At 48.3% G+C, this 14,885-nt stretch overlaps 1 protein-coding gene across 1 annotated transcript in view; it reads left to right on the forward strand.

Moving 5' to 3' along the window:
* Positions 1-201: 201 nt before the first annotated feature.
* Positions 202-14,885, forward strand: part of SCUBE2 (signal peptide, CUB domain and EGF like domain containing 2) — a 37,526-nt gene continuing 22,842 nt past the window's right edge. Inside the window, exons 1-7 of the mRNA XM_066320484.1 lie at positions 202-298; positions 3,161-3,301; positions 3,732-3,857; positions 6,640-6,774; positions 12,250-12,375; positions 12,902-13,018; positions 13,877-13,966. Of these exons, the coding sequence (XP_066176581.1) occupies positions 202-298; positions 3,161-3,301; positions 3,732-3,857; positions 6,640-6,774; positions 12,250-12,375; positions 12,902-13,018; positions 13,877-13,966 (832 nt within the window). The remainder of the gene's footprint in view (positions 299-3,160; positions 3,302-3,731; positions 3,858-6,639; positions 6,775-12,249; positions 12,376-12,901; positions 13,019-13,876; positions 13,967-14,885) is intronic.

The raw sequence follows: 14,885 nt of genomic DNA on the forward strand, positions 1-14,885 counted from the left end.
GGCGGGGACGGGGCGGTTCGCTCTCCGGGAGCGCCCGGCGCGCCCGGGGCAGCGGGGCAGGGCCGGGCAGGGGAGGGGGAGGCCCGCCCAGCCCTCGCCGCCCCGCGCCCGCTGTCAGTGCGAGGCGGGCCGGGCGCCCCGGACACTCCCTCGGCCGCCGCCTCCTCCCGCCCGGCGGCGGCAGCGGCAGCAGCGCCATCCATGGGGTCCGGCGGCCGCCGCGGCGCGACGGGAGCGCTGCCGCTGCTGCTCCTGCTGCTGCCCGCGCCGGGCGGCCCCGCCGCGCTGCCCCTGCCCGGTGAGTGCCCTCAGTCCCCACTCCCTGCCCGGTGGGTGCCCTCCGTCCCTGCCCCTGCCCGGTGAGTGCCCTCAGTCCCCACTCCCTGCCCGGTGAGTGTCCCCCGCCCTTCCCCTGCCCGGTGGGTGCCCTCAGTCCCTTCCCCTGCCCGGTGAGTGCCCTCCGTCCCTGCCCCTGCCCGGTGAGTGCCCCCGCTCCCTGCCCCTGCCCGGTGAGTGCCCCCTGCCCGGTGAGTGCCCTCCGTCCCTGCCCCTGCCCGGTGAGTGCCCCCTGCCCCTGCCCGGTGAGTGTCCCCGCTCCCTTCCCCTGCCCGGTGAGTGCCCTCGGCCCCTGCCCCTGCCCGGTGAGTGCCCTCGGTCCCTGCCCCTGCCCGGTGAGTGCCCCCGCTCCCTTCCCCTGCCCGGTGAGTGTCCCCCGCCCTTCCCCTGCCCGGTGGGTGCCCTCAGTCCCTTCCCCTGCCCGGTGAGTGCCCTCAGTCCCTTCCCCTGCCCGGTGAGTGCCCCCGCTCCCTTCCCCTGCCCGGTGAGTGCCCTCCGTCCCTGCCCCTGCCCGGTGAGTGCCCCCGCTCCCTGCCCCTGCCCGGTGAGTGCCCTCCGTCCCTGCCCCTGCCCGGTGAGTGCCCCCGCTCCCTGCCCCTGCCCGGTGAGTGCCCCCGCTCCCTGCCCCTGCCCGGTGAGTGCCCCCGCTCCCTGCCCCTGCCCGGTGAGTGCCCTCAGTCCCTGCCCCTGCCCGGTGAGTGCCCTCAGTCCCTGCCTCTGCCCGGTGGGTGCCCTCGGTCCCTGCCCGGTGGGTGCTCCCCGCTCTCCCCAGCCCCGGACAGCGGCTCCCCCCTCCAGCGGGGCACCGGGCGGTCCCGGCTGTCCCCTGCAGGCCGGCGGCGAAGGGAAGGGGCGCGGGGAAAGCGGTTCCCGCTGCCCTGGGAGCGGGGAGAGCCCCGGGCAGGGGCACCTGGGCAGCGCGGTGTGAAGGGCGTGTGCTGAGGGTGAAGCTGCCTTCGCTCCCCGCGGGACGAGCCCAGGGGTTCTCCCGCCGCCCCCTCCTGCCAAGTTGAAGGCTGCGATGTTTGCTCACAGTCTCCTTCCTCCAGGGTCTCTCTTCTGCTCAGGATAGTGTCACTGCAAGGGGAAATCTCGCTCTCTGTGCCTACGGATTTTTCCTATCCCTCTTTTCCTCGCCTTCGCATGCATTAGTGATGCGGCTTCTTGTTGCGGTTCTTTACCGCACGCTGCACATCCCAGAGGGGCGGTGTAAAAATCACGCAGCTGAGCTGCCTTCCTGCCGCTGGCACGACATCTGGCTGATGTCTCTGTGTCTCGGCTTAGAGGAAAGCCCTCTCCCTGCTGCGTGTTTCCTGGGAGCCCTCTTGCCGGGGGGTGTGTGCCCCTGGCTCGGGCAGGGCAGGGGAGAGCTGGCGGTGCCGAGGGCACACAGCCAGCACGTGTGGCTGATGATCCTTTCCGCCCCCTGTCTGTTCTTCCCTACCCATCCCTTCTTTTCCCCCACCCACCTGAGTCCCAGTAGCTGGAGGCCCCTCAGCTATTGCCTGCCCCCTTCCTCAAATGACTTGTTCCTTCCATTCACTGCCTCCCCTATTTTTAAATGGTTTGCCTTCTCAGCTTTGAGAGGAAGGAGATTCTGCTGCTCTTCCCAGCTGTTTGCACCTTCTCCTTTCTTTCTGGCGGCAGTGTCTGGGGACCCCATCGCTGCTGCTGGAGCTGTGTGCACCTGAGAGCCAGGAAGGCACTGCTGCTCCAACACTGGCTCTTTGCCTTGTTTCCCGCTGCCAAACCCCATTAGGAGTTAAAACCAAGTGAACACTTTCTGCAGTTGGCAGCTGCTGCAGTACCTACAGGCATATTTTGTGATTGGGGGAAAAAAAAAAAGAGCAGGATGAATGGTATAATTGTAAACGGGAGAAGTGCTGGCTGAAATTTCCATTTGGAAAGTGATCCCCACCATAAAAAGGGACTGACTATTGAAGTAGTCACTTTCTGCTGATACTCATGCACTGCTTCTTGTTTTAGGAGGCACTTTTTGTACCTGCTTTTGCTTGGGGTGTTGCTTCTACAATTCTTCCTTTTAGCCAGTTGCTAGAAATCTTCTTGTTTGCATGCTTCAGTTTTCTTCTGCTGTGTGAAAAACTTGTGCTGATATCTTCTGCTATCTGTAACTTTTCTTCCTCTTGTGTCTACACTTCTTCATCTCCAGGACTTCTTCCTGTTGGTGTTTCCCTTTCTCTTCATTTCCTCTTCTCTGAAGTTTCCACCTGGATATTTTGCTTCAGTTTGCTGTGCTTTGAGATGGCTGGCCAGGTGATTTGGCAATGCTGCTCCCCAGATACTATTCTTGTATTTAAAAAAACTATTTTAAGATTATACATCTGTTTAATGGTAAGTCAGTCTTTTAACTTGTTGGTGGTGACTTTGAAAGTACATTTCAATCAACTCCCCTCGTTATTTTAGAAGTCATTTGGCTTCCTGCAGTTGATGCATGGATGTGATCAAGAACTCTTTTGATGACTGTTTTTTGTTAATCAGAAGGATTAACAATCTCTGAGGAATCTCTGTGAAACGATCAGCTGAATTTCACAGAAGGTCTAACCCTTAGGAGATTGTTTTGGATGCATTTATAAATGTGCACAAAAGCTTACCATGGGCTTATCGGAATTGCCTACAAATATATCTATGTGAAGGTAGAATATGACACAAATTGAAGTGCAGATGCTGTGTCTGCGTGTTCCTGACACACAAAACCACACAATATTCTTGTGGGCACCACAGAGAGGTGCTCAGCCCTGTCATCTCCCCAGGGACCTGTTCAGGAGACATGCCCTGTTCTCTCCCTGCTGACATCCCTCCTGAGCCTGCTGTCTTTTCACAGATGTGGACGAGTGTGCCCTGGGGCTGGACGACTGCCACCCAGATGCTATTTGTCAAAACACCCCCAAGCTGTACAAGTGCATGTGCAAAGTGGGTTACACTGGAGAAGGGAAGAAATGTGAAGGTAAAGGGACCAGAGCACTGTGTTCTGTCTGTGTCAGCATGGAGCATTTCTAAGAAAATAGACCTACTGAAAATAACGAAGGATGATTTTTAAATCAAAATCAGTGATGGTTTTGTCACCTGATTTACTTCTTGTTTATGAAATCAAAGGCAAACCTTGCATGGATTTTCACCTGTTCATTTCACTCAGCCTGATACTGAGTTTGTTGTTTAACCAGCAGCCTTAAAAAATATAAAGTAAAGCTGCAAGGGGGTTTCAGGGTGTTTTCTCAGTCATCAGAAACATTCAGCAAGAAATGCATTAAATACAGTGTATTTGCAAGACAATGACTATTTTGGACAGCAGTTGCTGCTCACATTTAGGCAGTCACATCCCTGTCTGTAACACTCAGGCAAGCATCCATCATACTGACTTTTGCTTTATTCCTTAGACATTGATGAATGTGACAACGACTTCAATGGGGGCTGTGTCCACGAGTGTTTCAACATTCCAGGAAATTACCGCTGCACTTGCTACGATGGCTTCATGCTGGCTCACGATGGCCACAACTGCCTGGGTGAGGAGTGTGCCCGTGGGCACTGGGACTGGGGATGGGGACACAGGGCAGTCAGGCAGTTCAGAGAGAGAATGCTGCTTGTGAGACTAAGGATTTTCAGGTACTGAGGTACCTACCATTCCAGTGTGGCTCTTTCCCCCCTCTGCAAATGAGGATAACTGGGCTGTATTTCTGTGGAGTGCTTTGGGTTTAAGTGTTCCAAATGTCGTCTGTTATCACGCTAAATGAGTTTATATGAAGGAATATGTGCTATCGTTGTCCTCTCTGTTCCAGAGTTAGCTCAGGATCAGCTGTCAGGTGTGTTTCCAGGCTTAGGGATCTTCTCTCTCAAATATATCTGCAGTGTGGGAGCTTCTCGCTCTGAGTATTCCTAAAAGGAGAGGATAATTTGGAGTGTGCAGTAGCTGTGTATGATGGAGGACACTGAAGAACAGAGGGACTAACCCTCGAGCTGGTGAAGCTGCCCTGCCTCCTGGACCCCAGCTGGGCACCCTGCGTGCCTCAGCCCTGTGTTACCTGTGCCATTTGCTTTTTCGGAGGTGGCTCTGTTTTTCTCCACTGCTGCACTCCATGGGGATGTGCCCGGACACACCTCCTCAAACAGAGGAGTCAGTCAGAGGGAACCTTGCTCTCACCACATGACTCAAGTTAGTTTGGATGGGTATTTCCCACTGGTGTGTGGGTCAGACCATCCCTAGGCTGTGCCTTCTGCTGGGACAAATCAGAAAACTCTGGAGTGTTCAGTGGGATTGTGTTGGGTTTTACCTGCTGGGAACCTGTTGTGTGCCCAGCTTTCTACAGTGTAAGTGGAGGAGAGGGTGAACTCACCGGGTTCCAAATATTTAAATAAAGTAGGGAGGGAAACAAAATATCTGCAGATACTTTTAAAACAACCGAACATCCATCTTATTCTTGCGTTTGTGTAAACACAGAGTGGAGTTCAGTTGAGGTAACCATGAGAGGCTGGATGTGAAGGAGCACACTGCCTCTGACAGTGGCACCGAAGGCGTGTGTGTATTCTCTTTGTACCTGGGGCATACTTCAGCTGAGTCGTTTGTGACCAGTGACATGACTTAGACCAAAACCTACCACCTGCTGTATCACTGGGAAGCTGCTCAGTATTGCATGGCAGACCTATAAAATAAAATAAAACAAAATGTCATTGACATACAATGAGGTTTTTACCACTGATGTGCCAATTCTGAGTTGTGATGTAAACCTTAAATAAATATTTTGGCATGCAGCAAATTGGATCACATCTTCTCTTAATCTGTTTATTTACTTTGTTCACGCCAGGGTTGCCCTCCTCTCACCCTTATTTTTGAAGATCTCGGCTGTGTGCCTGGGTTTAAGCCAAATAGACAATTACTTGTTGGAAAGAGATGATTTTTTTGAAAGCTTTCCAAGGTCTGTAAGACAGAAACATCTGCTGGAGTTCAAATCTGTAGCACTAAAGACTCGTGGTGGCTGTTTATTCATGATTGTTTGCACATTCACATCGCTGTAGAACTCTAAAATACTCAGCTTCTTTGTGATGGAGATATGTCAGCCGCTCTTTTTCTGCAGCAGGTCACATTCTTTTGCATCCAATTGGATTACTCACTGCCTTCAGTGGACATTAAATCTGTTGTAATACTATATTATGCTTCTTACTAAAAGCCCCTCTTTCTCTTTTTTTTTAAAAAAAGACAGCTGTTTTCTGCCAGAAATGCTACAATGTTAAATTAAAAACATTGTCGTATTAGCCAGGAACAATGAACAGAACAGGGAGCAAACATGATGTTACAGATGAATTTGCAAATGAGACCAGTCCTTTGCCTCAGCAAGGTTTTGTCCTTGTTTTTAAGGGACTTAAAGGACTCATCTTTGTTTTGTCCTCTTGTTTTTAAGGGACTGAGTGTTTTTTAGTTACCGTCAGAATTTCTGAAAATTAGGCTAGAAGAAGTGTTTGACAGTCATGGTTACAAAAGACCTGTGCTTATTAAGGGGTAAAACCCCAAAGAACTGGAGATTGGGATGGGCACCCTGTTGTTCAGAGGCTTAGCTAAAGTTTTTCTACTCTTTGGTTCTCTTGGTTATCTTGCAAGCAGAGTTCTTCTGCATTCTCTAGTGTTGTTGAGATTCTGAATGTTGCAAAATCAAGCTTAAAACTGCTTCCAGAACTTCTGCTCTTGTGCTTGACCGCAGTCAGTCAACACAGCAGCAGCCCTGATGATGAGTGATGGTGTCCTAGACTTGAGGGAGGAGGATGATAAATCAAACCAAGCACCAGAACAGATGGGGTGTGTGAATTCTAGCTAGGGTGAAAGTAAGGAGCAGGGGATAGACTTTTGAGCTGAATTTATTTTTAGGTTTGAATTTTTCTTGTTCCACCTTTGCTTCAGGATATGGATCTTTCTGGGAAAACACCTTTTATAGCTTGGGTGGGCTTGGAACCAAAGGGTTGTGGTCCCATTGAGCTGGACGTGCCAGAGCTGTGGAGTGGAGGTGCCGAGGCTGCTCTGCCTTAGCTGTAACCATCAGCTCTGCTGGGCTGGGTTAACTCTGCTGGCCTGGGTTGGCCAGCACTTCCCGGGAGCCCTGTGGCTGCTCAGGCAGACTGCAGACATGGGGAGAGCAGCAACACAAACGCAGTTTCCCGAGGGTGACAGCACAACAGCAACCGCAGAGACACAGCCCGGGGTGTCTCAGCTGCCTGGGTGGCTCCAGCCCGAGCTGATGTCTGTCTGTACCGCGCATCTGAGCACAGAGCTGATCTGTCTCTTCCCCCTCTCTCCCTCAGACACAGACGAGTGCATGTTCAACAACGGGGGCTGCCAGCACCTCTGTGTCAACACGGTGGGGAGCTACGAGTGCCGCTGCAAGGAGGGATTCTTCCTCAGTGACAACCAGCACACCTGCATCCACCGCTCCGAAGGTACCGCCCCGCGGCGTCTGACCGGGGAAACAGCTCTGAACCACCCTCGGAAGTGTTTTCAGGTTGATGTTTTCAAAGCTGTGAAGGGTCTCGAGGTCCTCACCGCTTTCAAAAGGAGCGGTGTGTCAGGATCTTCTAAGTGGCTTTGAAGACGCTGCATCCCTTCCTCCTCTTTGATCCCAAGTGCGTGTCTGCAGCGTCGTGCTCGTTAAAGGCTGTGCTGCCAGCGTCCTTGGTGCTCTGTTTGTGCACCTAAACTGTGTCCTAATCCAAGGAATGGCAACTAATGGAAGTTCTGGGCATTTTCACTGGCTTTAGTTGCAGGGCAATACCTGCACTACCTTCAGATACCTTTTAGATTCCCCATACAGTGTTTAGGTTTCAGCCAGGAAGATTTATTGTTTGTCAGCCCCAAAGGTATTCAAATCTCGTGCTTTGTTTTGAGTGAAACCTTTGTGAAGCGACCTTTGAGAGATCAGAGTCTTGGATATCTAATTAGACATCAGATGGAACAAAATTATTTTGGATGCCCTTAGGGGATGCTTTAAAGTGGTTGCTCAGATCAGGGAGTTGTCCATTGAACTGTACAGTGAAAATCTTAGTATGAAGTACTCAAAGCTGCAAGGCTTTCTTTAATCTATGGCTTATTGTTGGCATAACTATAAGAGGAATCCGAGCATGAATAAACAAATCTCACTTTAAAAATCCCCAAAGTGAAGAGATCAACATTTCTAGACATATATGGCCATCCGCAGATGAGGGTGCTGAGGTGGCTGTCATCTGACGGGGCTGAATTGATCTTTTGTTTGGATTGAGAATTTGTGTTCTCAGCTCCTCTGGCCCTGGGCTCGGTCCCTCGGGTGGTTCCTCAGCCCATGGCTCAGGTTGCTGCAGCAGGGGCTGGGCCAGGGGTGGGGACAGGCAGGAGGGCAGCAGTGGTGGGACAAGGCTTAGCAGGGATGTGCATCCATGGAGGAAGTCTCTAAGGACAGAAATTTGTTGCTTGAACTCCTTGTCCCGTCTGATGTCAAGAGAGGAAAACTTCCCAACTCTTTTTTCATACTGGGCTACCTTCTACTCTCTTGAACTGACAGCAGCAGCATTCCCTGTCATTAATATTTGCTTCCTTATTTCTACCTTTGGAATTCTCTCTCTTTTCTTAAAGATGCATTTAGTTTTCTCTTAACTTTTTTCCCCAAAAGGCCCTTTTTAAAATAATACCGAACATCCACCAAACATAGGTATTTTTCTTTGAAAATGAAAACAAACAGGACAAAAAAGATGGATTTTTTCCCATAAAAACTATCTACTAAAATAAGTCTTTATCAAAACCAGTCTTAAGAAAAAAACTCAGCACACTGTTTTGCCTGATATGTTTTTTTTTTCTTCTTAGTAAAACACTGAAGTGTTTGTTTTGCCTTCTTTAAAAGCCATTTTTTCAGGTTTTCATGCTGTGACTGTTTCCCTTCGACCCCCCCTTCATTACTGTAAAGTGCTGCTTGGGATTCCCCACCTTTTTTTTAACCTTCTTTTTTTTTTTTCTTTGGGTGGGCATGTCTGTTGTAAGCCAAATCTTGCTTCTTTATCTTTCCCCTCACTTTGTTCTCTGCTTTTCTGCTTGTTTCTGGGGCTTCTGTTCTTTACCTTGTGGATGCATTGCTCAGTGTTTGTACTTTATTGGTTCTGGGACCTCACAGCATTGATCAAAGCAGATTTGGGCTCCTACTGCCTAGACCATCTATTCAGTTTTGCTTCTTGTCTGTAAAATGAGGGAATATTTCCCTCCCTGTCTCCCAGCCCTGTTAAGATTCTTCATGTATTAATGCCTGAGAGACCTTCCCTGTGGTCTGCAATATTGGCCTTTAAATACACAGAAGCAGAGTGAACTGGAGTTTAAACCACAGGAACTGAAAGTGTCCTGGGAAGTTGTGTACAATCCTATCTTTTTTTCCTTGTTAGCCTGCTGGAATGAGCTGCACTTCTTCCGTGTGGGAGAACTAATTACCTTGGGAGGGTGTTAAAGTGGCTGGCAGGGCAGCCACGCATGTGCTCCTTGATTCTGGGTTCAACTTGCTCCGTGTTAGGGAAAACAAAAACTTGAAGGAAAGCAGAGTTTTTTTGTGATTAAATATGTAGTGCGTCTTTGTGGCTGCCACTGCTCTGGATGGCAAATCTTGCTGCTCTCCCTTGTGGTATTTCACAGTCATAGCTCTCTGCTTGTTGGGCTGCCTTGGTGGGAATGAAGGGGATCTGCGGGATGAAAGGGTCGACATCTGTAGGATGTGGGATCTGTGTGATGAAAGGATCTACATCTGTAGGATGTGGGATCTGCACTTTGGATCACTGTGTGTACTCTTGCACAGCGCACCATCTCAGCTGGCACTCTGGGACCTTGACTGCAGAGAACAGGGATAGCCAGAGAGCTCTTGGGGAAAGGTGTCTTTACACAAGATTGTAGAAAGCCTGATGAAAGACTAAAGCATTCCTGGAATGTCCTGTCCTGGCTGTGCTGATGCTCCTCACCGTTTTTCCATCCTCTCAGAATGTCTGGTAGCTCTTTGTACCATTGCATCCTCTCTCTCTGTACTACAGAGTGACTGCTGAACATGCCCTGAATGAATGCTCTTAGCAGACTGGGGACCTTGTCCTGACACCTTCTGTGGAAAAAAAAAGCAAAACAAAAAAACCAAAAAAAGAAAACAAAACAAAACAAGCGAGATTTAAAGCCAGATCATACATGTAAAAGATTAAATTAGCGTGACCTCATAGGGAAATACCTGCTGGCTTTTTCTGGCCGGTGACAGGAGTGCTCACATCTCAGGTTTGCTGGGTGACTTCAGGAAGGTCCAGTCATCAGAAAGGTCTCACCTGGCTCAGGATCTGTTCAGCCAAGTAGGCACTGGATTCACCTCTCTTGGCTGGGTGGGACAATCCAATGGGATCCATCCATCCATCCCAAGATATTTGTGATCCAGTAGGGCAGGGTCTCCTACAAGAGAAATTGTGTGTCTGGGAAGTGTGTGGGGAGATTTGGCCAAAATTTTCTTGGGGTTTTCTGGTTTCTGGACCAGAGTGTGCCATTGCAACAGCCCTGGAACAACGAGACCTGGGAGACTTTGTGCCCACCAAGGAGTTTGCAGCCACACAGCGTTTATGGCTGCACAGACATGTTTTTGATACAACCTTGTAAAATAGGGCTGAGAGAGATCTACCAGCTTTGGAAACAAGCAGCAGTCCCAAAGTAAATGCTGGAATGTGTGGATGTGGGCATCTCCTGTGAAACTGCCTTTTGGATCGGCTGGATTTTGGTGGGTTTGGTGGAGCACCTTGTTACACAATGGATACTTTGTTGTTAAAATGCATCCTGGTGTGGACAGCGCAGTTTTAGCTTTCTGTGAGACCTGATTGAATTCTGCTCGCTCAGAATGGAGCAATCCCAAACGGAGCATATAAACCATTTGTTTGGTGTCAGTGAACTTTACCAAAGAACCTGCTTTAACAGTTTCCCCTTTGGTAGCTAAATAGAGACAAAAGAATAACTTTGTTAAAAGAAACTAAGCTGCTAATTCTCTTAATGCTCTCTAACCCCTCTGAGCTATCAGACCAAACCATCCTGCGTGCTTAAGAACAGCACTTTCACAAAAACACCAGTGCTAATGAGGCTAATTTGTGGCCTCGTAGGTTGTCTCCTTCCTTGGCTGACACAATAATGGGTGACAGCTTTCCTGTGGGCTCCTTGGGCTGTGTCTGTGTGCTGCAGGATTTGAAGTCTCATTGTCTTGTTGGACTTGTGGAGAGTCCTCACTGTGGGAAAGGAATCAAAAAGCCAGTAGAGCAGAATAATCTGGGCTCTGCAACGTCCATTCTTTTGTTGCTTAAAGCTGTCTTAATAGAGAAAGGGTCCTGTGGCTGCTGCTCCAGGGGGCGAGAATAGCAGTGTGGAACAAGGACCTAATTGAAGTGGAGTGGAATAATGGTGAGGAGGCAACCTCTGCCTCACAATGCAAGTGGGTTTGTTTCACTTAGTAATAAGACTGAAAAAAAAAAGGCTTTGTAAGTTTAAAAAAATATGTAGGGTGTGGGATTGATCACACAATCCCCTTTCTGCAGCATGGGTCACCCTTTCTCTTCTGCTCCTGATTGTGCCCCTGCTCAGCTCCAGGGAAGTTCAGAGGAGTGGTGTGGGATGAGCCCCTGCAGCCAAAGCACGTTCCACTTGGTCTTCATAAACTGAGTGCTCTCACTGGGAAGAAAGAGCATTTTGGTGTGACTTGTCCTTTTCAAGCCAAGTGTGCCAAGGCAGAGAATCTCATGACAAAGGTGTGCCCTCTGTACACCCAAGGAGCACATTCAGATGTCTTCTCTCTCCTGGTTTTGTAGCACTGTACAGGACTCAACCAAAAATCTGTGGTGCTCTGCTAAAAGAAAACCTATTTCTTTAATTTGGTCTTATGATCCCATTGGGTAACTCATCCAGCTGCTGGGTGTTTTTGTGTTGTGTGTCTACAGACTGTATCCCCCTCGTGCCAATGGCAAAGACACTGATTGCACTGAACCATGGAGCAAGGGGAAGGAAGCTTTTCCAATAATTTTAGGAGCTATTTCTCCCTGTTTAATTGACTTTGTATTTTTGTAAAGGCCAGGAAAGACATTCTGGCACTTGAGTGCTTGCATGGACTGGCAGAGATAAAAATGACAGAATGTTTTAGGAGGTGTAGCAAAAGAAATCCAGTCATTAGTGTCACACTGGGTCTTCATTCGGTTAAAGCAGGCACTGGCACTAAATTCTGTCTATCTGGAAAGGTGTATAGAAATACAGAACACTGTGGTAATACCCAGTGAGATTATCTTGGGTGGTATGTGCTGATATCAGAAAAAAAAATTGAAAACAAAATGGTTAACAACGAAGAGAATTGAAGTACAGCATGTGTGCAGTCTGCACACTGGCATGATCTCTGCTTGGTCACTGCTGAGATATTTGTGACTCTGGGAATCTGCTTTGTAAGCCAGGAGTTGAAATTTGGATGATCCTTGTGACTGCTGTTCTAAACACTCCTGTGTCTGCTGGCTGCTCTTTTAAGCAGAGAAGTAAGAACTTAACTTTAGACTTGGACCTTGCCAGGACATTGCCACTTATAAAAGAAATGAGGAGGCTTTATGAACACCTAGAAGTATAAAGTGAGAGTGTTGGGTGAGAATGCAGGTGCTGTACAAATCTTGTGGATGTTGCTCTTTGACATTGCAGTCAAAGAACTTGGGCACAGAAAAGATCATGGAAGGAGGAACCTTGGGGCCACAGACTTTACAGGGCTGGACTTGCTGCCTTTCCTCTCTGAAGCTGAAAATTCTTGTCCCAGCCCTGCAGAGTCTTCCCAGAGCTGGAGGCTTAGTCTGTGTGTGTATTGAACTGACTTTGTTGCCTGCACACAGAGCTGCTGAGGATGCTGATGCTCTTGTTCTTTTCCTGTTTTACAGAAGGCATGAGCTGCATGAACAAAGATCATGGCTGTGCCCACATCTGCAGAGAAACACCCAAAGGAGGAGTTGCCTGTGAATGCCGACCAGGATTTGAGCTGTCCAAGAACCAGAGGAGCTGCATTTGTAGGCGACATTCTGAATATGCTTATGGTTTCCCAAAGTGAACAAACAGAGTTCTGTTCGCAGTGAAATGGGACTTGGCATGCTTTAGCTAACGTGGGATGACACGCCTGGACTGTGTGCATTTAAATTAAACCAGAATTGATGTCTTTTCTGGACCCTGTCACACAGGTCTCTTAATTGCTGTAGTGTCTGTATTTTGGGAGTTGTGCCATCATTCATAACGATGGGAGGTTCAGCTCCATGAGAGACCTGTGCAGTGTTTCACTGTCACAGAGCCCTTCAGGACGGGCACGTCAGGAAGGTGCACTGGATGCTCAGGTGGCAGTGGAATTGCACACTGTCCTTCAGTGGTGGATTCACCGTCTCTGGATGTGTTTAAGAAAAGACTAGATGTGGAACCTGGTGGTTTAGTTGAGGTTAGGATTGGGTTGGACTTGGTGATCTCAGAGGTCTCTTCCAACCTAATGATTCTGGTTCTGAAAGGTGCTGGAAGTCCTGGTGAGGGTGACCTGTGTTTCCTTCCTAGTGACATGTAACCACGGGAATGGGGGCTGCCAGCACACGTGTGATGATGCTGACAATGGGCCTGTCTGTGGATGCCACCCCAAGTACACCATGCACGTGGATGGGAAAACCTGCCTGGGTCAGTATGCAGTGGAGGGGAACAGTTTTCTGTGGGTGCTGTGGTGGTGCTCTGTGTGCATGAGTAATGCCCCTCATAACAGTATGGCTAGACAATGTCACAGAGTTCAAAATTTAAAGAACCTGATAGTACATGGGTGAGTTGGTTGGGTCCAGGCAAGTTATGCTTCCCTATGTAAGGAGCTAACTAACACTACTGCAACCTGTAATTATCACTGGTGCCCCTGAAACACGAGGCCTGTCACTAACCAAAGAAGGCTTCCTTCCCTCTAGGATATTTTAGGTTCAGTTTCTTCAGTAGTGTGAGCCAGAGAGCGTAAGCAAGGAGTATGGCTGTAAAAACTGGGACTCTGAAATCAATTAATGCATGATTTTGGCAAGGCAGTTATCCAGTAAAGAAAGCACTTCAGCTTTATAAACTCTTCAGATTTATAAACTCTTCTAGCCAGAAGAGTTTGTTGTGTGTTGATTGAAATCAAATGCTCAGGCATAACTGGCTGGTCGTTGTAATCAGCCCACAATAGATGATGACAGGGCACTCCTAACAGAAGAGTTCAGTTAGTTCTTTCATCTTGCTGCTGTTTACTACATCTGTAGCACATCTTTTGTTTTGTTAAGGATACTGAAGCAAACAAGACTTGTAAGGAGGACACAAAAGCAAGATGTTGTCATGGTTTTGACTGAAGGGTCCTCATGGTTTTTAGTGTTACTCGCTCTTTAAAAATAATTTATTTCTGCCTGGTCAGTTCTGACTATCTCTGATTCAGTGTGTGATGCAGCTGTTTGTGTGTGTGGGATGTCAGATGTGGGTTCTGGTCAGGCCACCTTTACTCACTTGCTTTTTTCATGTTCCTTACAGAGAGGGAAGAAGCTGCTGTTGAAGTTTCTGAGGGAAACACCACAGCAGCAGCTGATGTGGACAAGAGAGTGAAGCGACGGCTGCTTATGGGTAAAAGTGCTCATCCAAAATAATTCTGCTGCTTGTTGAAACCCTTTAGATTGATGAATTAGTGTGGGGCTTTCTTGATTTTTTTTTTATGGTAACTTTCAGCTCTGGGCTGAATTCTGCCCGAGATGATCCACTCTCTCTTAAGGAAATAATGTTATTCCCTGATGTTGAGACATCTAAATGAATAGCTCTGTTTTCAAAAAGAATGACAGAGAAAGAAAGAAGATTCACCCTGTCTTCCCTTGGAGGTTGGACACAGCCTGCCAATAGTGCATGTGAGATGAGAGACTGGGAGGGAATAAACCAGTAAATTCTCAAAACTTGACAATAACTAGCACATGCTTGATGCTGCAGAAAACAAGGATACAGAGAGCTAGAAAGTAAATTTCAAAAGGCAGACATTAAAAAAATGTTCTTTGCAGCTCTCTCAATCAATACATGCAATGTAAAATTGTGTTTGTCCAGCCAGTGAAAAAAGGTTGTTAAACTGACTGAGGTGGTTAGACTGATGGCAAGAGGATGAATGCCAAAGAGTGAGTTATTTCTGGTTGGTTGGATGTGAAGAACAGTTTTTTAGGAGCGTTCATTAGAAAGGTTTGGTGAAATTTAGACATGGTTTTCATAGGGGGTAATTAGAGGAACAAGCTTTGGTTGAGATGGCACCTGGGAGCACAGGCAATATGGGAAGATGAGTCAGGAGGGGTTTAAGGAAACTCATTTATCAGTGCTGAGTGTAACCATGTGTCTCATTGGTGTGAAGTGTCAGAGGATCTGCCAGGACTCAGTGTGGGCTTAAGGAAACTGACTGATAGTAACAGATTCATCATCAAGGAGTGGGGATTTGTGTTTAAGACACAAATGGAATACCCAGAATACAGCATTTTGGTTTGTAGATTTTCCACAAAATCCCGGAAATAGC

The sequence above is a fragment of the Sylvia atricapilla genome, chromosome 6 (genome assembly GCF_009819655.1).
Source record: "Sylvia atricapilla isolate bSylAtr1 chromosome 6, bSylAtr1.pri, whole genome shotgun sequence".
In the NCBI taxonomy this organism is placed as follows: Eukaryota; Metazoa; Chordata; class Aves; order Passeriformes; family Sylviidae; genus Sylvia; species Sylvia atricapilla.